This window comes from Paecilomyces variotii (assembly GCF_004022145.1).
Source record: "Paecilomyces variotii strain CBS 101075 chromosome Unknown C8Q69scaffold_1, whole genome shotgun sequence".
NCBI lineage: Eukaryota > Fungi > Ascomycota > Eurotiomycetes > Eurotiales > Thermoascaceae > Paecilomyces > Paecilomyces variotii.
In genome coordinates, this window is record NW_021167140.1 from 4,464,227 (window position 1) to 4,486,839 (window position 22,613).

At 48.8% G+C, this 22,613-nt stretch overlaps 6 protein-coding genes across 6 annotated transcripts; 3 read left to right on the forward strand and 3 right to left on the reverse strand.

The window, feature by feature from the left end:
* Positions 1-13: 13 nt before the first annotated feature.
* Positions 14-790, forward strand: C8Q69DRAFT_53024 (hypothetical protein). Its single transcript, XM_028633725.1, has 2 exons — positions 14-79; positions 178-790. Exon 2 carries the CDS (start codon positions 233-235, stop codon positions 581-583), a length of 351 nt encoding a protein of 116 aa, XP_028489904.1. The 5' UTR covers positions 14-79; positions 178-232; the 3' UTR covers positions 584-790.
* On the forward strand, positions 710-4,587 carry C8Q69DRAFT_441301 (hypothetical protein; the record flags this gene model as incomplete). The annotated part of the gene is made up of 4 exons (XM_028628733.1): positions 710-761; positions 818-1,178; positions 1,233-2,764; positions 2,819-4,587. 4 exons carry the CDS (start codon positions 710-712, stop codon positions 4,585-4,587), a joined length of 3,714 nt encoding a protein of 1,237 aa, XP_028489905.1.
* Positions 4,588-4,801: 214 nt separating this feature from the next.
* On the reverse strand, positions 4,802-6,609 carry C8Q69DRAFT_53028 (hypothetical protein). The gene has a single exon (XM_028633726.1). The coding sequence runs from the start codon at positions 6,224-6,226 to the stop codon at positions 5,015-5,017; it is 1,212 nt and encodes a 403-aa protein (XP_028489906.1). The 5' UTR covers positions 6,227-6,609; the 3' UTR covers positions 4,802-5,014.
* A 3,839-nt stretch (positions 6,610-10,448) lies between these two features.
* Positions 10,449-14,212, reverse strand: C8Q69DRAFT_396324 (aromatic amino acid aminotransferase; the record flags this gene model as incomplete). The annotated part of the gene is made up of 5 exons (XM_028627729.1): positions 10,449-11,526; positions 12,095-12,175; positions 12,296-13,303; positions 13,358-13,964; positions 14,068-14,212. 5 exons carry the CDS (start codon positions 14,210-14,212, stop codon positions 10,449-10,451), a joined length of 2,919 nt encoding a protein of 972 aa, XP_028489907.1.
* Positions 14,213-14,817: 605 nt separating this feature from the next.
* C8Q69DRAFT_53090 (LCCL domain protein) lies at positions 14,818-17,592 on the forward strand. Its single transcript, XM_028633741.1, has 3 exons — positions 14,818-15,007; positions 15,084-15,566; positions 15,650-17,592. Exons 2-3 carry the CDS (start codon positions 15,094-15,096, stop codon positions 17,262-17,264), a joined length of 2,088 nt encoding a protein of 695 aa, XP_028489908.1. The 5' UTR covers positions 14,818-15,007; positions 15,084-15,093; the 3' UTR covers positions 17,265-17,592.
* A 1,150-nt stretch (positions 17,593-18,742) lies between these two features.
* On the reverse strand, positions 18,743-22,434 carry C8Q69DRAFT_495509 (methyltransferase domain-containing protein; the record flags this gene model as incomplete). Its single annotated transcript, XM_028632233.1, has 3 exons — positions 18,743-19,867; positions 19,920-20,274; positions 20,517-22,434. The coding sequence occupies 3 exons, from the start codon at positions 22,432-22,434 to the stop codon at positions 19,048-19,050; spliced, it is 3,093 nt and encodes a 1,030-aa protein (XP_028489909.1). The 3' UTR covers positions 18,743-19,047.
* Between the last annotated feature and the right edge of the window lie 179 nt (positions 22,435-22,613).

Below are 22,613 nucleotides of genomic sequence, written 5' to 3' on the forward strand. Positions count from 1 at the left end.
GCAATCACATTGTCATTGTTCAGTTTCATGACCGGACAGCCTGGCCCAGGTGTGATGGATAATGCATTGCAGCTCAGTTGTACCTCTCTCTCTTGTGGAGCTTCTGCTATTGTCTTCTGCAAGCAAGCCTATGCTCAGGCGTCATCACCATTGGACAGATCTCTAACGTGTATACAGCAGGAGTCATCTCACAAGATGTCGATCACTACGTGCTACTTTCTTTAGACAGTCGATGACACTAATAATCAAGCTATGCCGCCTGCAACTCTGCGGCACAGCAGTTTTATGCACCCTGGAAACTTGCTGTGGTATCCCAAATGTCACTTTCGAGGAGTCCACCAATACCAGCTCTCGAGCAAGCGCCGTGAATGTGCCAGGCGACATGGGGCTTGTTTTGCTTTTCCTATCCCCATTCGTACCTTTTTTCTTGCAAACATGCAGCTATTCATTAGTTGACGCCGGCTACCTACTGGAGAGATGCAGATCATTGTATCCGCATCATGTAGTAAAACCTGGACAACTGCCGTTTAAATGGCAACTCATATCCTGTAAGAAGGGCTATGGCCATTCTAATCTGACATAAACTGTTTCTCTCCCTGATTACCAGGGACTCTGCAACCGACTGCTCATCAAAACTGTTACTCGGTATTTGCAGTACTAAGGTATCTGTAGCGGACCTCGCGGAAATAACGAACGCCCCGAGGCTGGAATGGACATCGAGGAGAGGCCTTCTCAAACTATACGTGAACGAAATACGCCCCGTGAGTCGTCCGTTTTGAGTCAATACTTAGAGGGGCGCTGGCTAAGTTTTGACCAGGGGCAACATGGAAACCACTCTCTTTGCACCCTGCCCTAGTGTCGTTGATGATCGCTTTCACTTTGTTCATCATCGTAATATTGATTATGCTGCAACTGAAGAGTAACAATGACGGGGGCATACTTTTCTCGAATGATGTCACTAATTTCCCTGTCGGACTCAACTTTCTCTATCTATACCTCCCAACGATCATCGCCGTGATATATACCACACTCTGGAACTGGGTTGACCTCAATGCAAAAACACTGGAACCGTGGTATCAGCTGTCAAAAGAATCGGGATCTTTAGGCAAGAACTCTATCATGCTCCAATACCCGGCGGAATTCCTTGCGTCAGTACCTATTGGGTCAATGAGACGGAGGTATGTTCATAAGATCGCAGCTTTCACTCCTTAACTAATCTAACTTCTCCGCAGACATTGGGTGGTTTTCTGCACATCCACTATTTTGGTTGTTCTTTTCTGGGCGGTTACACCTGTTCAAAGTGGCATTTTTGCTGTCAAGTCTGTCCGAAAGTCACAAATTCAGCCAGTCATGGCTTCGCCAGGGTTGCTTTCTCCCGAAGAACAATCACGCGCATTGACAATGAATTTCATAAACCAGGGCTATAGCGTGGCATGGTATGGCGAAAAACTCCCTGCTTTTACCACTAGGACGTATGCTCTCCTCCCGTTTCTCCCTGCTGGCGATGACTTATCCGGGTCAAATCAGACATGGACAGGGAATACTATCTTATACGACACATACCTCGATTGTCGGCCTCCTGTCTCTGTCACAGATGACGAGGATTGGTTGACCTTTGATGATGGGCAAGGCTGCATTGCTCGGGAGATTATCTTGTCTGCCGAAGATTATGGCAGGCAGAATATAAGTGCTTATTATATAGGTTACGATGGAGATGGTGGAACCGGCGGTGGTGTTTCATTGAGAGGGGCCGGCTGCAATTCCAGCTCGCTGCATACTTTCCTCGCCGTGTGGAGTCGAACTTCAACGACACCAAATTTCCGAAATTCATCATCATTCACAGCTTTGTTCTGTTCGACAAAATATTACCACCAGAGCGTAGAGGCGACAGTGCGCCTTTCGGATCATTCCGTTCAAAGCTTCCGTTCGCTCGCAGGAAAGGAGGAACTCTCGGAAGATACGTTCAACTATACCTACTTTGAACAGCTTATTGTTACGCAGAACCTCCCCCAGAAGCCAGCGACGAGCATAATAGCACAGGAGGCCATAACTGATAGGCAGGAATTATCGGACGAAACAGCATTCCAGCACCAGACTCTCCTGGACGACAGCGATATTCTTGGGTCATCTGTCATGATTCCGTTTGCATTAGGAATGACAAACTCATCTACTGAGGAACTGTTGCAGCCCTCAATCCTCCACCATGCATTTGAAGCTGCTCATCAATTGCTCTTTGCTTTGGCAATACAGTCCGTCATGCGGGATCCGTCGAACGCCCTCGGAAATATCTCAGGCATTGTGGAATCATCGTTTGGAGCAGTGGTTATGGTTCCACTTTTCACATACCTAGCTATTGGGTTCCTCTCGGTGGTTGTAATATTATCCCTATGGATGCTCTATGGCAACAGGAATCGTGCTCTGAACCTCCAGGCTGGACCAGATTCTATTGCCTCTGTTATTTCAGTCACTCACCAGCAAGAGGCACTGAAATACTTCCGTGATTCCGATACAGACAAAATCGAGAAATTGACGAGGCCTGAAGATATTACCTTCAAATTGAAGATGAAAGGACAGGGGAGTCAACTCATGGTAGCGACATTGGCAGAGGTGGACGAGGATTGTCCTCTCAATTCCAGAAACACAAACAATACTCAGCCCTGGCCGTGGGAGCTGAGGCCGCTAGGCTGCTGTTTTCTCATATCTGTTCTAACAGCGAGCATAGTTGCAATTATAGTTATAAATGTACTGATTGAGAGACAGAACGGTGAGCATAGCCTACGTACAGTTCCTGAACACCTTGGCTAATTTTATTCGTTAGGTCTTCCGATGCCTTCTCAAAGCGCTATTGTTCAGCAGATCGTGCTCAATCTTCTCCCTACGGCCCTGGGCACCATATTGGAACCATTTTGGACCGTTTTGAACAGGCTATTGTGCATTTTACAGCCATTCTTTGAACTGTCAAAGGGCACAGCAATGGCTTCGAAGTCTCTTTTGCTTGAATATACCTCGGTTCCTCCGCAGCTAGTTTTCCTCCGGGCTCTCAGAGCAAAGCATTGGCTGCTGGCTACAGTCTGCGCCGTTACAGTTTCTGCGACTGTCCTAACTGTCGGTCTCAGTGGCCTTCTTGAAACGAGAATTGTGAACCAGCAGATTCCGATCCGATATAATTCCTTATTCTCTCCAAAGATAGAACCGCCAGATTCGACGTCAGGACCTACAGGCCAATATGGCCAGCCATTACAGATCGTGCTCACAAACTTTTCAGCCGATATATCCCTGCCACCGTGGACCACACCTAAATATTATTTCATACCGTACACGATTCCTGAAGACGGAAACCATCAAGATACGTCTTATACTCTTACAACAATGGGAATAGGCTCAGAGCTAGACTGCCAGGAGCTGAAAGAATCGGGCTCAGATTTATTGTATCGATTTACGCTTAATGATTTCGCTACAGAAGCCAATTTCACCGTCACCGAAAGGTTACCAAACGGAAGTACTGTCCGCTGCTTTTCACCAAACGGCGAAATAGGCGACAATGCTACAGCCCCCGCTGAAACGACACAAGTTTATCTTCTGGGTTCACCAGAAGGCAAAAAGGGGCTCGAACTTTTCATGCAGCCCATTCCCAGCTATGTTTCAGGCACAGAGGAGGAAAATTACGCCTGTCCGCGAATGTTTGTGGCTGGTTGGGTGAAGTCTGCTATATCACTCGGGTCAAAGAGTTCTCAGACCATATATGGCCCAGCGAGAGAAATGACGAGTTTGTCGGTCAGTTCAACATTCATGATGTGCAAGCCTCGGTTCCAAGCCGCAAATTTCAGCGTTACCGTCGACCACGAAGGCTATGTCCTCGACTACACAAGAATCAGCCCGCTTACTCAGGATGTAGACCAGCTTCTAGCTTGGAGTATCTGGAACGCCACGGCATTTTTGGTAGGAGCAATGCCTAACCCTCCCACATGGCATAATGATACGGTGGCCAATGACTGGTTCAATCTCCTTTTAAAAAGCTATTACAATTCGACAACGATCCTCGATCCTCGATACCCGCTGCCAGACTTCCCGACCATGGCCAATCTAGTGAGCAGCGTCTACCAGGAGCTTTTCGCTGTGACCTTACAATCCAATCAAAAATGGCTCGAGACGTCAACCACGGCATCAGTAACCGGGGCAAAAATAGCACCAGCATCGAGGATCTTCTTTTCTAGTACGATGTTCAAGATTGTCCTGGTGATCTTGTTAGTGGACCTGGCCGTGGCTATTTGTGTATACGCGCGACTGCCAAAACCCTTCCTCCCAACGATGCCAACGAGTGTCGCAGCCATACTCTCCTTCGTATCAGACAGCCACTTGCTGCAAGATTTCGGCAAAGTCGAGACAAACGGGGATCGCATTGACAAATACCTCGAGGAAAGAGGTCCAGTTTTCGGCTTCGGGAAGTATATTGGCACGGATAGGGAAATCCATGTGGGAATTGACAGTCAACCCTACCTTGTCCCACGCCATATTCGTCAATCCAGGCTGCGAAGACTGACATCGCATTTCGAAAAGCAAACCAGCAAGGGCTCTGACCTCATCTGACCAGAGATCGGCCTGGCGCATTAATTCAAAGTTTGACTGCTATTAGATTTCTACACATACTCGTCGTTTGACCTATGGATAGCCATAAGCCATAGTCATAGGTCATTCGTTGTTAGCTTGTTGAAATAGACTCGGCATCCTACAGATTACCCGAGAGGAAGTTGTCTACTGCTGAAAATTTTAAGCGTGGAAAAACAGCTTTTGATTTCAATGCGTATTCAGATGACCATCGAGCCAAGTATCTAACAAGAAGCTTTCACACTTCTGAAATGTCAAGAAAAAGAAGAAAACGGTTACTCAAATGTACAGGAGAAGAGAAAAAGAAAGTGGTCCCGTCAGTCTTTTACGACGCAGGATGAAGAAGACCCAGCTGGGAATGGGGAAAAGAAAAGGTCATAGCATCCGAACCGGCAGATACCGAAACCTTTTAAATGTGGCTCGCACGGTTGATATGTCTCCTGGCGTGCAGGTGGCCAGCAGGGACTCTTGGGGACCTCTTGACAGCGGCGACCTTCAGGGAATCGGACTTGCCAGCGGTGCAAGTCGTGCCGGACGCCATGTCGATGGGGCTGGACCAGTTGCCGCTAGCACAGCGCTGGAAAGAGCTGCCATTGATGCAGTTCCAGGTTCCCTCAGGGGAGCAAGATCCGGACAAGGCGCCGCTGCTGGAGCTAGAGCTGCTGGATGGACTGGCGGCAACAACCGACACAGTCGCGGTCTGAGACGCAATGGGCGAGGCGCCAGATGCGAAGATTCCCGGAGCGCCAGTCGGGGTGGATTCAGGAGCTGAGGTAACAGACGACTCGGAAGCAGCACTGGTAGCCGAAGACGCAGCAAGAGAGGAGGTTGCAGGAGAAGCGGTAGGAGAGACGGTACTGGGAGAAGAGCCCGAAGAGCCAGATGGACCAGGGCCGGGACCACCAGTGCAGGCGGCCTGACCCACGGCTTGAAGGTTACTTGGCTCGCCAGCATAAACAACAGAATCGCCGGGGTCAGGGAAGCGGATGTCGACGTTCTCTGGGGTCGTGCAGCCATTGATATTGGCCACGAACATAGGCGGGAAGCTGTCACGTTTGGAGAGCGCTTTGGAGCTAGACTCGTCACGCTTCTGGCTACCTCCGGTCACAGTGATAGGAGCACAGTTCATGTACATCTCGCGGTTGCCAACTCTGTTGAACCATGTCCATGCCAGGGCATACTTGCCTGCAGCAATGCCGTCTGGGATACTGAACTGGAAAGTGTTGGGAACAGGAGTAGTTGCGCCGCCATCATCAAGGTTTCCGGCAGTGTTGATAGGGCATCCACCCTCAATCGAATGGATAACCATCCATTTCGAGTCCTTGGTCGGTTCCAGGTCTGTTGACAAGCTAATCTGACAAGATCCACCACCGTGAGTGGCAATGCCCTCGAATGCAAGAGTATGATTTTGTCCAATCTCGAATGTGTTGAGTTTTAGGAGAGCCTCTTGATTAGCCCACATGTCAGACCGAATCTTGCAGGGAAAGTCACTGCCGCTTGCATCGAGAGGAGAGTTGTTGAGAGTGGTGTTGGCATATGGGATGGGGCTGGTCATGATAATATGAGCATCCGCAATGGCCGAGAAAAGGGCTGCAGCCGCAAAGATCGCCTTGGAAAACATTGTGTCGTGAACTGGTCTTGTTTCGACTTTTTTCAACTTTCAAATCAATCTGATGCGTACCGGACGAATCAGATAGGTCGTAATGACTGAAAAGGTTTGATTGAACCAGCAAAGAGAGGGATCTTCAGAGAATGTCAGTAAGGACCGCCCAGCAGTCAACAGAAACAAACAGCAATGATATGATAGAAAGAAGAAGTTGACATTGCATGCCAGATTTTGGATACAGCTCATGAGAATATATCCAATAAGTCCATGGGCCGCAGATAATTGGACAATAAGACAGCGACAATGGATGCTCAATAAAGAAGAGGTGAAGGAGACAATACCTTTGTGTGTTAACGGTGGAGCTGGACAGATCCTGCCTTACGATTGGTTCTGAAAAGGAATGATGTGCAGAAGGATGTCTGCTTCAGTTTGGACGGTGCAATGAACGTTGATAGTCTGCCACAGGCAAGACGAATGAAGATAGAGAAAGGAAACAGGAACTGGCCTGCAATGAAAAAAGTCGAACAAGAGAGATCTACCCTTCGAGCCGTGAGGATGTGAGGAAGAGAAGATCAGTCTGGGCAGGACAAGAAGGTGTTTATATCGGCCTTGGTGGAGGTGCCCGCCTGGCACACCGCAGTGGACAGTGGACAGTGGACACTGACCAGACGGGGCTTACCACAGCACATCCCACACACATGGACACTCTGATCACTCACATTTTACGCCTATAGGCCTACCAGAATGGACATTAGTGAAAAGAACCGAAAAAGCACACGTATTAACGGATTTTGCCGCCTGCTGTTGCAGTGCTTGCGGAGAAGGTTACAGCCAGTGAGGATCCCCGGGTCTCCTGTGGACCATGACGGTTGAAGCAGATGAAGCTGATTATTTCGCCTGCAAGAAGGGAACGGTGTCCGTGCCTTGCAGCATAGATACTGCCGTGGCAAGCCATACGGGTACCTCATGATGTCCTGAGTGGGCAGCTGTTGAGCCACCAGGGGGCATTTGTGCCTGGTATCCGTGACTAGCTCACCCACGCCCTTCCGGTCGTGGGTGAGCCCTCCCATATCTTCAATTCCTACCATACCTTCCAAAAATTTTTTAGGTACCTTTTATATGGGAACACCATACAAAAGGTACATAAGGCCAAAAATACGATATATCCAATTATCTCAACATTTTAGTAGAGAACACCTTTATTTTAATTAATAATACTAAAATAATATGATATAATAACCTACAGCTTTAATTTGAAATTAAAATCTTAATTATTAAAGTAAGCGTTTGCTTTTTTATTTTCCCCATACAAAAAATTTTTAGTGAGAAATCTTTAAATACCAATATATCTCTCATTTTTAATGAGAGCTTTTAAAAAATTTCAATATAAATTATTTAATAATAATATTTTAATATTATCAGTTAAAATAAAGGTGTCCTCTAATAAAATGTTGAGATAATTGGAAATATTGTATTTTTGGCCTTATGTACCTTTTGTATGGTGTTCCCATATAAAAGGTACCTAAAAAATTTTTGGAAGGTATGGTAGGAATTGAAGATATGGGAGGGCTCACCCACGACCGGAAGGGCGTGGGTGAGCTAGTCACGGATACCTGCACACACAGAACCGATGGATTGGCCAGGAGGAATACGGAGTAGAGTCAAAACCTTCGAGCAGCCATACGGGATGCCCAGGCCCGGTTGTGCGGACAGACTGATCTGCAACGTGCTGATCCAGAAAAGCGCGGTGGAGAGATCACACCGAGTCGACGGACACATAACATTCTCTTCTGAAGCTGTTTCTCGACTGCCGGGTGCCCTGAACACCAACCCTTAGTGGAAAGGGATGGACGTCATAGTTTGCCTCCGGTGCTTTAATTTACGAGGCGCAGCCGGTCTTTTTTTCGCGAAGAATCTGATTTCAATATGGCACAGCCTCTGCAAATCTCCGCAGAGTAGACAATTGACCACCGCATCGGACGTGGGATATGTTGTTTAGCGTCGACGTCTCGCTGGCCAATAATGGGCGATAACTAAGATGTAGAAGAGCCAGGGTTTGTCTTTCGGGTCGATTTCCTTGGGTCGAAGGACAACGGACGCCACTGGGGAGCCGGGGATGTAGCCCCGGGGTGATGTTCAAACTTCAGCTTCTCTTTTGCCGAACTAAGACGCGGCTAAACAAGAAAGCCCCTCGGTCGCGGCAATGGTGCGACAAGAGCCAAAACCCCTGGCTTCCAAAGAAGCCTTACAGATTTCCAGCGAAATGTCTCTCATGAAATGCCCGCACAATTATCTGCCAGCGTCGAGGATTCAAGACGCGAGTATCCCAGCGACATCGATTCTGCCTCGCGTTAATTGTACCATGAAAATGTCTATGTCTCGAAGACAATGAGTTTTTGTTCAGGGATCGAGTGTCCTGGCTCTCTACTAAGCGATCCTCGCACGTTGTTTCAGTGCTTATCCACAAGACGGTAGCCAAAAGACACCCCGTCGGTCATAGATTAGGTTAGGTTGTTTCAGATGTCTGATCTGTTCTTCCTGGCGATCTTTCCTATGACACATGGCCTTCGTTTTCCGATGGAACGTATCCCATGCCACTTGACGTGGGCGTGGCGGCGTGGCCAGTCCTATGGCGAATATCCACAATAAGCTCAAAATTTCTTTTTTATGTGGCTATCTTGGGCGGCTTCTGTGCTTCTGTGATCCAGTCGACTCTTACATCGCTACGGACTGGCTGCTGACCAACTCACCAATTGGTAGAGCATCACAGCCTAACTCGGCGAGGGGACGTATTATAGCCGAGAGAAAGGCCTCATACACGAACTGACGATGTCAAGAAAGCTTAGGTTTAAGACACTTCCACAAGCTGACTTTCCCACCTTACATCCCCATGCCGATCAATAATGTTTCGAAACAGTCACTTAAAAGTTAGCATAGAGACGGAAGCTTTGAGGCTTTGGGCATTCCGTTTCATTGCTTTTCCCACCGCTGATGGTGACCAACCACCTACAAATATGGGATAGGACCTCGAACATTGGTAGACTATCTATGGTTTACTTCGAGTGATTGGGGCCACAGCGGAAAAAACCGAACCGCGTGAGAATGTGTTCGGGGCACGAGATCGGGCTCCATCGTAGGGCTCATTCTCCAGTAGCTGGACAAGACGAACCGCTTAGGCGTTCCATCACAATCCACGAAGTAATAAATATACTCTCTCATCCAACAGCCCCTTCCGAGTATGCGATACTCAAACCGGACGTGCGTATCGTAACCTCATGAGCCATCGACTCGAACGGAGTACGAATTAACTATATTGCACCAAGGATAAAAGACATATCCCTGCCCACGGAAAAAAGAAGAACAACCTTATTATTAAAGATCCCTGCTCTCTTCCTTTCCTTTTCGAGAACGCATGAAACGTCGGAGATTACTATAACCCTGTCTCTGCGTATGCCATATGGTAGTTAACCCTTGGCACTTGGCATCGCGCAGGCTGTAACAAGACTCTTGTCCATGCGTTGTCTATCCTATCCTAATCATTAATATTAAATATTATGCGAGCTTCCTGTAGTAATAATAATATTTCCTAGGCTGTCGGAGACTGGATTTTGGTTACATCGGGAATCCTTCTGAGAAAATGTAATTTTTTTTTAGATGTACGGAGGTCTCTTCAAGGCCATAGAGGCTTTTGTATGCTGTTGGTTCTCTTAATTATTATATTCCTCAGGAGATTCCTGTATTTGAGGAGTTTACCATGTGCGGTCGGGCGGCCTCGGACGATGGAGACTGTAAAGGTGCGAGTATCGCTCCATGCGTGTCAAGGTATAATCATCAGCACACATCTACGCTGTATTGGACCCCTCCAGCCGTTATTTCCAGGGCTGTGCCAGGGCAAATATGCTTAGACAACTGCAGCAGACACCTGCGGTAAACAGTGTCCAGCAGCTCTCATGCTGGTGGTGTTGGTGATGCGTCAAGCATGCCTTCTGTCTCGGGGACATGAGCACCATAAAGCTCAGTGAGAGGCTTTGGTCATGTACCCCCACGGCCACGCCTGCGGATTTTGACATGATAATGTAATATGTCAATTGCATGCCCGTGAAGCCTTTCGGCCTGCAAGCTGCTGATGGCGTTGGTCATCCAGGCGTTCTTCCATACCAAGATGTAGACGTCTAGGAGCGCTTAGCTGTATGCTGCGGTTATATCAGATAACCTTATAACAGCATGGACAGAGAGATCATTTCTTCCCTTTCTTCTTCCCCTTCTCATTCGCACCCGATCCTTCTCCTTTCCCAAAGCCACCCTTGACCAAGGCATCTCTGCCAGCAGCGTTGATGATGCGAAATCTATCCGGACCCAGCTTGATGCCACCATACCACCTGGAAACGACAACCACTACATCCCAAACATCCATCAGTTGCATGAGATGCAGAAGACGTCCACCCGCAGCCGTCTCGCCGTCATCATCGCAGTCCTGAATGATCGTCTCTCCCGTCGAGGACGAGTCACCCTTCCCGCCCGCAGGCGCTTTCTTCTGCCGAATCCGCCATGCACTGATATTATGCGTTGCAGCCGCAACTTTCTTCTCCGTCGCCAGCAAATGATCCAGAAACGCTTGGGCTTGCTCCAGACTCGTTACGTGCGCGGCTCGTCCGACAAACACCGATTTCTTCTCCGAGATGACATCCGACAGGATCCAGTCCGGGGGACTCTCAAGACCGAACGCTTCACGTAGAGATAATTTCGCAACATCGCCCGCGACGTAATCGACCTCATCATCCCCAGTTGCCGTCGTATCCTCGTCGGTGATCTTCTCAGCACCCCCGTGTCCATTCTGCTCCTCTCTATTCCCACCAATATTCAACTCCTCGAACGCCTCCACTGCCTCATTGATCACATCAAACAGACACACCAGTCCCGGCTGATGTATCCTTCTCACAATATCCTCTAGAACATCCACTGCGATCTTGCCCTCGCCGCGCGAACTCGTCGATGCGGTTCCGATAACACGCGGCGCTGTCTCTGGATACTTGGCGTCGAAGCCAATAACGAAGGAGAGATGCGGATGGTTCGGGATCTGGAGGGTTACTGTCGTCGTTACTGCTGAGGAGGTATTCGCATCGGCAAGATCTAGTGTGGATGTGGATGTTGAGGTAGCTCTGCTATTGCTGGTGAGGGTAACGGTCGTAGGTTCGTAGATCGCATTGATCGCCTCGATCTCTTCAGCGAGGTCGCTGTTCTGTACCGAGTCGAGGGGTAAAGACATGGTATTTTCGTAGTCGTGTTCTTCTTTTGCGATCGAGTAATATTCCCCGCTCCCTGGAAGGGCCAGTTGAGACCAGTTGAGATAGATTAGTTAATACCCCGCGGAGGAGGGTGTTACAAGGATTTTCTTTCGTCGGTGCGGACGTCGGTGTGAGGTAGGTAAGCTATGTACGAACCATATATGGAGAGAAGAAAAGTCTATATTAGATACAAGAGAAGACAATGAGAAAGCAAGCAATTGCTATTATAGATGAAGTGAATGGGTGTGCGGAGTAAGTAATGATAAATGTGTCGGAGCTTGCCTACAAGCAGACTTCCTGTCGGGTTTCTCCCACGCCTTTTCAGCTCCACCCACAGAGATAAATAGGCTGGCTCAGCTAATTGCTAGAGAATTCAAGCTCAGCAAGCTTCGCTCCAGATAATGCTATCTGATTCTGCGCTTATGATCTGATCCGGTGTTGTCCGCCTTAATATATTATGTCGGTGTTCCCGCCGAGAAGCTTGATAGTGGCTGGATGACAATGAGAACAATATAACAGCGCTGAGATGCTGTGTTTCTAATGACAAGATACTAGTTTTATGTCATGGTCTTAGTAGACAATAATACGATGCAATTACGCGTATGTCTCCGTGCTGACCCTAAGCACGGTAACGCAGGGAGATAATCTTATATGAGCTAGAAAATATATAGTTAAATTACTTCAAAGCATTTGAACATTACGAAAGTCATTATAGAGCCACGCGCCATTGCCAAAGAACCTAGTGACCATAAATTCTCCGTTATGCTGTTCGTTACACCCAAACTATAGGCTATCCCACATGGACTCTTCGTGGTCATCGATATCTTTGGGGTCCTTAATCTGCCAGAAAGCCTTGAAGCCCTCCACGGTCTTCTGGCTTGCTTCCGTCACATCACTGGCTGCCATTGGAGCGAAACAGAGGCGCATATATTGATAGGCAATATCCATGGTCTTCTGCGTCGGAGCGAACATCTGGCCCGGGGCCACAAGGCACAGATATGGCTTCCGCGTCAGGTGAATCCAGAGGGCCTTGCAGAGTTTCTCTCCGCCAAGCTGAGAAAAGAGAGGATGAGTGTCAATGCAGATTTTCATCCAGACAAACATGCCAGCCATCGGCCATACGAAGTCGAACATCTTGACCTTGTTCACGACCTCCCAGTCACTCAGATCGCCCATGGAATTGAAAAGGTCACGGTCGGTACTGTCTTGGACGATGTATTTGCCCTCTTCCAGAGCGGTACACATGTCCTGCATCCGGCGCTCATACGCCCCGCGCAGACCTTCGAGCCACCGCACCCAACCGTCCATTTTCCAGCCGTGTTTACCTTGCAAATCCACGTCTCTTCCGCTCTGCTCCTTGGCTTCGGGCCCCATTATCATTTTTGCAACCATTGCCTGCACGAAACCTGATGGTTGTTGTGTGGATGACTCGGCGATCCGAGTTAATCTCTCGATAATGGCCGGCTGCGCTGTGATCCATCCCAGACGGCAGCCAGGCGCGATAGTCTTGGAGAACGTATCCAGACGGACGACTCGGCCATCCGTGTCTAGGGAGAGGTACGAAGGGACGAGTGAATCCAAGAACTCGTAGCCCGAGGACTTTCCGTGCGAGTTGTAGTTGCGATTGTAGAGGTTGACTCCTGTCGAGTCCCCCCTGTACTTTTTGGCCAGTGAATATGCAGACGGAAACTGTAGGTTCCAGTAGGGATCATCCTCGATAATGATGATGTCGTATTTTTGGCATAGAGCATAGATTTCCTTGCGACGCTCGACGGAAAGTGTCCCTCCGGTGGGATTCTGACCGATCCTAGAGACTAGATTAGGGAACGAAAAGAGCACACAGGGTTTGGCTGCTACTCACGTTACAGTGTACATGAGGTGCGGACGGCGACCTTTCCTGAAGTCCCAATTGTCGAGAACGTCTGCTAGACTGCCCTCTCCAGACGCCATCATTCCCTGCTCGTCGACCGCGATCCCCACGATATTGAGACCCTTGGGTTTCGCAGTCTGGATGGCGTTCATATAGGCAAACTCCTCGCAAACGATCCCCTCCCTATCGCGGATCCAATCGCGGTCTTTGTTCCACACATTGGTGAATGCCTCGAGTGCTTTGGAGAAACCGTCGGTCGAGCCGCATGACAGGATGACATCCGGACCTCCTGCATAAGGGACGTTTGGATGGAGGTGCTGACGGACGAACTGCTTAATGAACGCCCGAAGCGGAGGATATCCTTCAGCGGTACCGTACTGCAGAGCCGTAGAGAGGTCAATCTTCTTTATGAGGTCCGTCGCGCCGCTCTCCTTGGGCACCATGACCCGGGCCGATGCCGGTTGCTCGAGGCTCGCAACGTCCACCACATCATCCTCGGGAGGACCGACCGGTATATTTGGTGTCGGCTTGAATCGCTGGGGTAGCGCAACGGTCGCCTCGAGGGTGTCGTAGGGGAAATACGATACGTGGGGCAGGCCTGAGAGGGATTTTCTGGTCAGTTCCAACGGTTCCGTTGATGCATCACATTTGACGATCATCCCAATGAGAAATCGTTCAACAACAGCGTCAGTCGGACGTACCTCCAGCCAAGTTGTGGATTCCAGGAATCTGGAAGTATTTGTAGAAGTTCTTCACGCTGCTCGCCTGGCGGTTCTTCGTCGTGTACGAGTAGTGATGAGAGAGATCCAGAGGCGGAGGTATGTAAACGTGCTGATCTTTGTCCATTTGATACGGTGGAGGCAGGGAACCCATCTTCTAGATATATCAGCGACTCAGCGTCGGGCTGTTAGCTCCCCTGGCGATCACGACAGATGATGTGCGTCTTGCGAACAAAGTTTGTTGTTGGCTCGGCCTTCTCAGCGATGGAACCCTTGATATTATTATTCCATCGAATGTATGTAGTAATAGTACCAGATGGATGAAAGAAGAAGTTATCATCAACCGGCCAGACGCGACAATCTGTAGGCTGGGGAGACCGTTATCTGGGGGACTTTTGCGTAGTTAGTTAGGACGATGATTGATAAGCAGCAGGCTTTGACAGCCCGATTAACTTATCTCTAACACGATAAGTTAACTAGTTATGGCGTCTGGAGAAGACGGCTGGCAGTGGAGTCGACCAGCAATGAAATGAAGAGCCGTGCGGATGAACCGTGGATGCCATAAGGCTGGCGATCATCGATTCCTGATGGTAAACCATCATCAAGCAATAATATGAATATGAATGAATTCATTAATTCATTCATTAATTCGTTCGAGACGCTCTGCTTCATCCTGACAGGGCGACGGCGTCATCTCGGGCTCAGGTAAGCAGCTGGACAATCATCCACCTGCTCGTCTCGCCCATCCGGACTGGCTGATGCCTTTTCTCCCTCGTCCACGGATACACCCGGACTGTCGGTCTTTATCACCTTCTACCTCTGGATCATGTCTCTATTTTGTTTCTTCCTTCAGAAATCATTTGTCTTCACTGCGTCGATCTAGGTAGTTCTCTCGTTTCAACCGCCCCACCATTCCGTCGAGGTAGGTTATCTCTTGGGTATCTTCTCTGATCCGTTGCTTTGTTTCTCTGATCGACTGACCCTTGAATCATCGCTAGGGTTCTCACCATGTACGACGACCACCGCGACGAGGAACGGGGTGTCTTCGTCCCACCACCCTTGACGGACGAAGAGAGCGCTGGCGATCCGGATGCTCCGGACGGTCTGCTCCCCGAAGAGGCCGGCAGCGAAGGAGGGCTGCGTCGACTACCGATCTGGATACAAGAATCATCCAAGTCATTTCGCTGGGGATGGGTACCGCTGCCGCTCAGGAAAGCTGGTCGCGCGGTCGTGCGCTGGGTAAAGGGTCCAGAGCCACCGCATGAGCTGCTCTTCAGGCCTCTGTTCCCCAACATCCAGGCATTGCCGGTCACCTACTTCGAACGACTCTTCCCGAAACGAAAACAAAAGATCGCTGTGCTACTCTTTCTATATTTCTCGTGGTTTTTGTCGTGGTTTCTGGTTCTACTGCATTCCGCCTCATCCGGTTATATTGAAGGATACGGCAGGCCGCAGACTCTGTCCTGCTCCGCAAGCTTCTGGTATGGGAAACCTCAAAGCCCGTAGACAATTCTTTGTCCAGATCGTGAATGTGGAGGGACTAACAGACGTTTATCTGATACAGGTCCTATGGCAATAAATGCGGCCTCAACGGAAATGACTGCCGTCCATTTTCCGAATCGACATTGGCCTTCCGCTGCCCAGCAAATTGTAGAGCGCTGAAACTGCTCGAACCTCATACAGTGGGAAACCAGACCCTCAACTATCAACCGTTAGTTGTCGGTGGGCCAGAGCCAGAATCTCCTGAGCAGGGAGTCTACCGCGCCGACAGTTTCATCTGTCAGGCGGCTATCCATGCAGGTGCCATAACCAATACCGCTGGCGGATGTGGTGTGGTGAAGCTGGAAGGCGCTGCGCATTCGTATCCCTCTGTCGCCCGTCATGGCCTGCAGTCGGTCGGATTCCCATCGACCTTCCCGAAGTCATTCAGTTTCTTAAAGCTTTCCGGCTCGCAAGCGGGCTGCCCGAAGGACCCCCGGTGGCCTCTTCTAGGCATTACTATCACAGCAATAGTCTTGATAGCGTTGTTTACGACCTCACCGCCCGTCTTTTTCTTCAGCACGTTCTTCATGCTATTCTTGCATGTTGGTCTGGTGTCAGATCCACCGAATCTGCCCAGTTTGACAGAATTGTTTTCACTGCTGCTGGCTCGGCTCCTACCGGCCTCCTTCGTGGCCTACGTGCTGTACATGTACTGTGCTCGTCCACTGCTGACGCCGTTGTCCTCTCCAGCATACCAGCTCAGCAAGACGCTGCTCTATCTCCCTACTGCATTTATCGGCGCACTGAATAATTATACATTCGCTGTGCTGATCCCGATCCAGCGACTGACGCCTCACGACATTCGCGAACAACCAGGAGCCAAAGCAGCACTGGGTATCATGATAACGCTTGTGGTTTCAATTATTCTCTCTCAGGCATGGCATATTCGTCAAGGTGGTCTGATGCCCCGTTATCTGGCGATATACGGTTCGATGGGAACCATAATACTCATCCTGCTCGCCTTGCCTGGCCTTCGCCTCCGAATTCACCATTACATCCTTGCTATCCTATTGATGCCTGGAACTGCTTTCCCCATCAGACCATCCGTGATCTACCAAGGTCTGCTCCTGGGATTGTTCATTAACGGTGTCGCGCGATGGGGGTTTGCATCGATTATCCAGACCCCCGCTGCCTTGGGAGAGATCCCGTCGAGCACTGGAGGCTCCAACGGCTGGTGGGGCGCCACAAGCCCAAACATCACCCATTCATCCGTCCACATTTCTCTGCCTCGCAATACTGATCCGAGGCACCATGGCAACGGGAACATCACATTTGCGCTCTGGGAGCATGAAAGAATGGCCGAACTCGGAGTAGATGGGGTTAGCGTCCTTGTCAACGATGTCGAGCGCTTCCGCGGTTACCTGGATGAAGACAAGCGGGGCGAATTCACCTGGCACCGCCACGGCCATGATGGCCTGGAACTCCCTGGTGTGCTTATGCCTGTCGACCGCGAGGACGATTCCTTCGACAGGCAGAGCGACGAAGTAAAAGCAGAAAGCCAGAGAGCAGACGACGAACCAGAAGATCTCTTCTTCCGATTTGCATTCCTACGAGGAGCCGAGGCAGGACTTTACGGCGGAACGGGTGTTTGGTTAAGAGATGGACGGTGGCTTCCGCCACCTCCTCCTAAGACATAGAGATATATTTAGAGAGGCGTTGAGGGAATATGGATCGAATGCCTATCGATATAGATCAGAAAGCGTTGTATATGGCCTGATGTCTTGGACAGATATATACCCTGGGATCCTTAGTGATATGGCCCCGTCTTCCTTGTTTTGTGTTTGCTCTGTGAGTATCAAGTTGGTTATTTGGTTACTGAGCTATCCACTACGTGGGTGAGTCAACGTCGTTATGCCTGCTGTTGAATAGGTCTATGGCTTTTTAGTTTTAAATGAACCACGATCGATCTTTGCTCTTTCATGACTCAAGGTTCGTATTCTGTTGTCGATTTCCGGTCTGAGACTGCCCACGGAGTGGGCACGGGCTGATAGCTCAATGTAGCTGGCAAAACGATTGTTTCGTATCACTGAATGCTCTGATCCCTATACTTTAAATGCATTCCATTTCTTATATCAGATGTATTGAATTCCCCCCATGCATGGCCTTCCCGAATAAGCTATTTCCTGATTCTCGACGGTCCGTACACAGAACAAGTTTCAAGTAACCACCAAAAATCTTGACCAACGTGTCCCTTAATCATCATCTTCCTAACCCCCAATACTAAATGAGTTGCAGGTATCAAAACCAGCACATGACCCAGACGGCGCCGAAAACTCGCCTCGGCTAAAAACCATGGCAACACTCAACACTGCCGCGATCATCATCGCTGCCTTGGCCTGTAGAGAAAATGTCCGAACCCGAATCGTATACGGGTTTATAGGTAGAAACTATTGCTTAGACCTTTCCCATTTGGTACGCCGCTCAAACTCAGTATGGGATGATGGGACATCACAATGATTAGGAGATCTCAGCTAGTGCTTAGCAATTTAGCTCTGCTGCTGTAAATCTGGTTTTTGATAATCATGTAACGTTTCTATCAGCTCTTCTTGTCAATGATCGACGGGTCGAGCCAGAATGTCAAGAGGCTCTAAGCATAGATACCACATAATAACTCATACTGAGTACGCTTGCTTGCCTTCTTTCCAAGTTTCTATGATTGGTCGTATCCGCGTGTATTCGTCTAATAACTTTGCCGGTTCTATTGGTACCGGGCTGTGCTGGTTTTAATACTTGCAATTCACTGAGTTTGGAAGCATAACGCATATAATGGACAGCATGCGCTGGAGTTGGAAGATTTGTCAAGGTGTCAAGAAGGGTTTCTGATGGTTGGTGTCGCGAATCGATATTCTTATAGATGAATCTGTGAATAACTCCTACATGAACTTATTGAATCATATAGCATGCAAGAAAATAGTATATATTGAACCTCTAGCGCAGTAGCTAGTGTTCCCTGCTCGACTCAAGGTCTAGGGGCAGGTTGGTCCCGTGTTTACCTCCTAGTTACACAAAGAATTTTAGTCTCTAGTAGGCTCTATCCATATAAAAACCCCTGCAAATTGATGAACGCGTTCTTTGTGCGCTGACAAAATTAACCACTGTCAATAAGCGAGGTGGTCTTCAGTCACATGAGCTCTTGTGAAAGTGATATGCGACAGAGGAGGAAGATATGGTCAGAGATTCGCTGCATGTGTTCTACTTAGATAGGTATAGCTGGATGTAGTTAGGAATGTAACTATGTAGGTTGATTGAGTTCTTGGCATGGAATAATAAAGATATGGTCAATTTTCATTTCTGGTATCATCTCGCTATGCTGTGCCTTTGCACTTCAAATCATGATTGCATTATAATACATTTAGCTGAAGGGATCACGTCTTCAAGAAAAATCACCACTTGTTCACATACACCTATCAAAGTCCCCGTTCACTGAATTGCCTGCCATGGATACAGACTCCATGGTTTCTCGACCCTGGATGCCGCATCCAAGAAACGATTCAGCTCCTCAAGCAGACGGCTCATCACTTCAATAATCTCACTGGCCAAACGAGAATTATCAGCCATCGCCTCCATAAGCTCAACAGTCGTGTCACGATCAGTGGCCTTGATGTAAAACTCGATGTATTTTCTGATGCCCTCTTTGAAACGAGGTGGAAGCTCAGTGGGGTAGTCGTACAGAGTGCTAGCCGCCTCGAAATAGTCGTACGGTTCACAGTAATTGGCAGCGTGAAGGATGTGCTCGATGATATGTTCACGGAAGCCATCGAAAAGGTATTGGTCGGCAAGTTCATAGAGTCGAAGGAGGAAATCCAAATGCGCCTTTGCTTCCTCGGCGAATTTTTTCTCGTCGCTTTTCTCCCAGTCCTCCTGGTCCCAGTCCTCGAACATGGTGCAACGAAAGATCGGGGATATGTGTTCTGAGGAAGGGTACCACAGATGGAAATATCTCTGATCAGGGCACCAAGCAGTTGAGTACCAAAGCTTCTGATCGGTAAAGACGTCTAGGTCAGAGATAGGGTTTCCAGTGTAGTTGTGACACGGTATGCTACCAGCATAAAGGAAGTCGACCAGGTAGGCGAAGTCACTGGGATCTCCTTCAGGAAGACGGACCAACTTCTCGTTCATCTCGCGGAAGCCTCTATTACAGCAGGCCTCAAAGAAGCGTGATTCCTCTAGGAACCCCTGGTGCACCTGGAAAGGAGTTCTGTTCGTTCCGACTAAAAGCGTGATGATGTCCGTACCATACCTGGTTAGATATCAGTACAAGTCAAGAACACATCTATATTCAATAGGCTCACTTGGCAACTCTAGGATTCCTCGGTTCATCTTTGCGTTCCTCTCCACGATCAAGGTACACTCCGTCTAGACTTTCGCATACTTCGTCCAGGGCACCATTGGATGCTTCAGAAAGCTCATGTTCAAGAAGATCAACCTCAGTGCGGGCATTTCCAGCGTAGACATCTTTAAAAGGAGCATCTTCAGCAGGAGCACCTTCAGAAGGGACACTTTCAGAAGGGGCATTTTCAGCGTAGATATCTTCAACAGGAGCTTTTTCTGAAGGAGAACCTTCAGAAGGGGCATCTTCAGAAGGGGCATCTTCAGAAGGGGCATCTTCAATAATGGAGGTATACCCATCTTCCCGGCGAGAGGAGGCTGGAAAGTTCATGTCATTCTGGATGCGTGATACCCCATGCTCTCGACGGATACGTATCAGCCTGTGGAATCCACGAAACATGTTCGACAGGGAGATTCTTCGTGATCTGACGAACATTGGAGGCATTTTTTCTTTCAGAAAATGTGACTAGGTGATGTGAAGAAGGTGAGAGAGACGCGTTGCGTGATTTTTTGAACACATATCGGAATAAAGACAAGCCGGTTATTTCAGTGTTTGATACCTATAACTGCCAGGTTCCTTGGACTTTGATTGTAGTCAAACACTGGCTCGACCCAGCAGTCTTTGACCACATCATGTTCTCGAAGGAACTGCCATCTATCAGTGACAATAATAGCCTCGACGACGTTGGCGCTGAACGCCATAAGACTCCAGACAACACTGAGATTGTGCTTTGCGGAATTATACGCTTCTACATAGTGCTCCAACTCTTCGTCTGAGATGCCACTCATCTCCTTGTCAATCTTTGGACCATAATTCGGATCACGGACGAGTCTCGACACCGCTGCACGAACATATGCGTTGAACGAATCGAATGCTCCTTTCCTGAGAGAACCAACGATAAGTGGTGTTCCAGGGGTTTCCTCAGTAGCCGAGTCCATGCTAGAGGGATCGGCTGGTACCCCTGGCTTAGGAATGATCTTCTTGTCCAGAAGGATACGCTGGAGCAGGGCTCGATAGAAGTGGCGTGTGAAGAAGCTCTCGCTGTCCTCCTTGCCCCAGTTGTATGGCGCCTGTACGGCCATCATCCTGGCTGTGATGTTCAGCTTCATGCCAGTACCGCCCTCATATACCACCTCCTCCAAGCGTTTGGACATAGGAAAGCCGTGTGGATCATATGCTGTTCCCGTTTGTTCCAGTCTAGGATGCAGGGAACGGAGCACTGGGAGTTTATATGTGGCGGGTCCTAGTCTCTCCGTCATGAGATTGTAACAGCAGCCGATCATAGCGACTGCCACGACTGACGGGTTCGCAACGAGAGATCGAATTCCGTGATGAAGCAAATTTCCACACGAATGCAGCGAGATCACCATTACTCTCGGGTCGACACCAGACGCTGGTGAAGACGCTCTTGATTCTTTTCCTGAATCTGCCGACTCGGGCGTGACGACATGTCTGATAATAGGCTCCAGATAACCATCCTGGATGTCATGTTCGATGTAATGCATGGCACCCTTTGGCTTTTCTTCTTCCTCCTCATCAGTAGAGGGGAGCCGGCCACTGATCGTGGGGACTTGGTTGAGCTCATTGGGCTCGAGGTTGATCTCGCTGAAAACGTTGATCACGGTGACAGAATCATCCTGCTTATCGGCCTCATTCGAAGCGCCAACATCGCTGGAAGGGGTGTCTGAACCCTTCGGAGAGCAATTAGAGCAGTCAGAGGACGACTCCAGTGCGCTTTTCTTGCTTTTGTTATACTCTTTCTTGTTCCTGAGAATGACCGTCTTCTCCGCCAATTTAGCATGGACATCCATGCCTCTGGCACCAGCGATGTTATGATGTTTCCTTTCGATTGCGATTATATTCTTATTGAATGGAGGACTCGCAAGTGTCCGTCCGAGGTAATTTTGGCCCGATCCAAAGTCCACGATATGAGAAACAGACTCCCCTCTCTCCTCTTCTACAGTTGCGGAAAGGGAATTGACATATCGAGAGAAATTCTCGACCTCATGGCACTTTTTCGGCTTCATACCAACAGCAACATGTCGAGGTATCGTACCCTTGGTGTTCGAAGGGGTGAAGTCCCTCTTTAGACTGAACCTCCGAATCTGGTGAATATAGTCCAAGAGACTAGCTGGAGGTAGAGGGCCTCCCTTCCACTTTGCATCCTCATAATGGATGGATTCTTCTGAAGCTCCATTGCTCAATCGCGAAATGTTCTCTCGAAGCGAATCTATATCTTCCCTCATCAGAAGATGCAAGATATCTTGAATATCATGCTGTCCAAAGAACTCTCTCCAATCTTCCGGGAGCAAAGTCGTGAACAGATCAGGCTCTCTCGTCAGGAAATCTAGTATATGGACTCCACCACATAGATTCTGAAATAGAGTGGTCGTGGTTGCAAAAGAAAGGAGAGAGTCAACGTAAGAATCTGCATCCTTCCACTCATCAGAGAGTGGGAGGGGAGATTTTGGTTTCATGACGTGAAGTGCAGCAACGACAGCAATATCAATGGATTATGTGATTGACAAGTATTTCCATCAAGTATTCATTCACCTTATGATAAAACAATACCTTTCTTTTAACCGCCTGGTGAACGATTTCACTTTATTTTTTTGAGTTCTAAAATTTGTGGCGGAAGGAAATTACCCTGTGTGGC

What these genes read in the sequence shown, in the direction of transcription:
- C8Q69DRAFT_53090 (XM_028633741.1), top strand. Translation starts at nt 15,094, where the DNA reads ATGTACGACGACCACCGCGACGAGGAACGGGGTGTCTTCGTCCCACCA. An exon ending in TCCTGCTCCGCAAGCTTCTG is followed by an intron (nt 15,567 to 15,649) that starts GTATGGGAAACC and finishes TATCTGATACAG; the next exon opens with GTCCTATGGCAATAAATGCG.
- C8Q69DRAFT_53024 (XM_028633725.1), top strand. Translation starts at nt 233, where the DNA reads ATGACACTAATAATCAAGCTATGCCGCCTGCAACTCTGCGGCACAGCA.
- C8Q69DRAFT_53028 (XM_028633726.1), bottom strand. Translation starts at nt 6,226, where the DNA reads ATGTTTTCCAAGGCGATCTTTGCGGCTGCAGCCCTTTTCTCGGCCATT.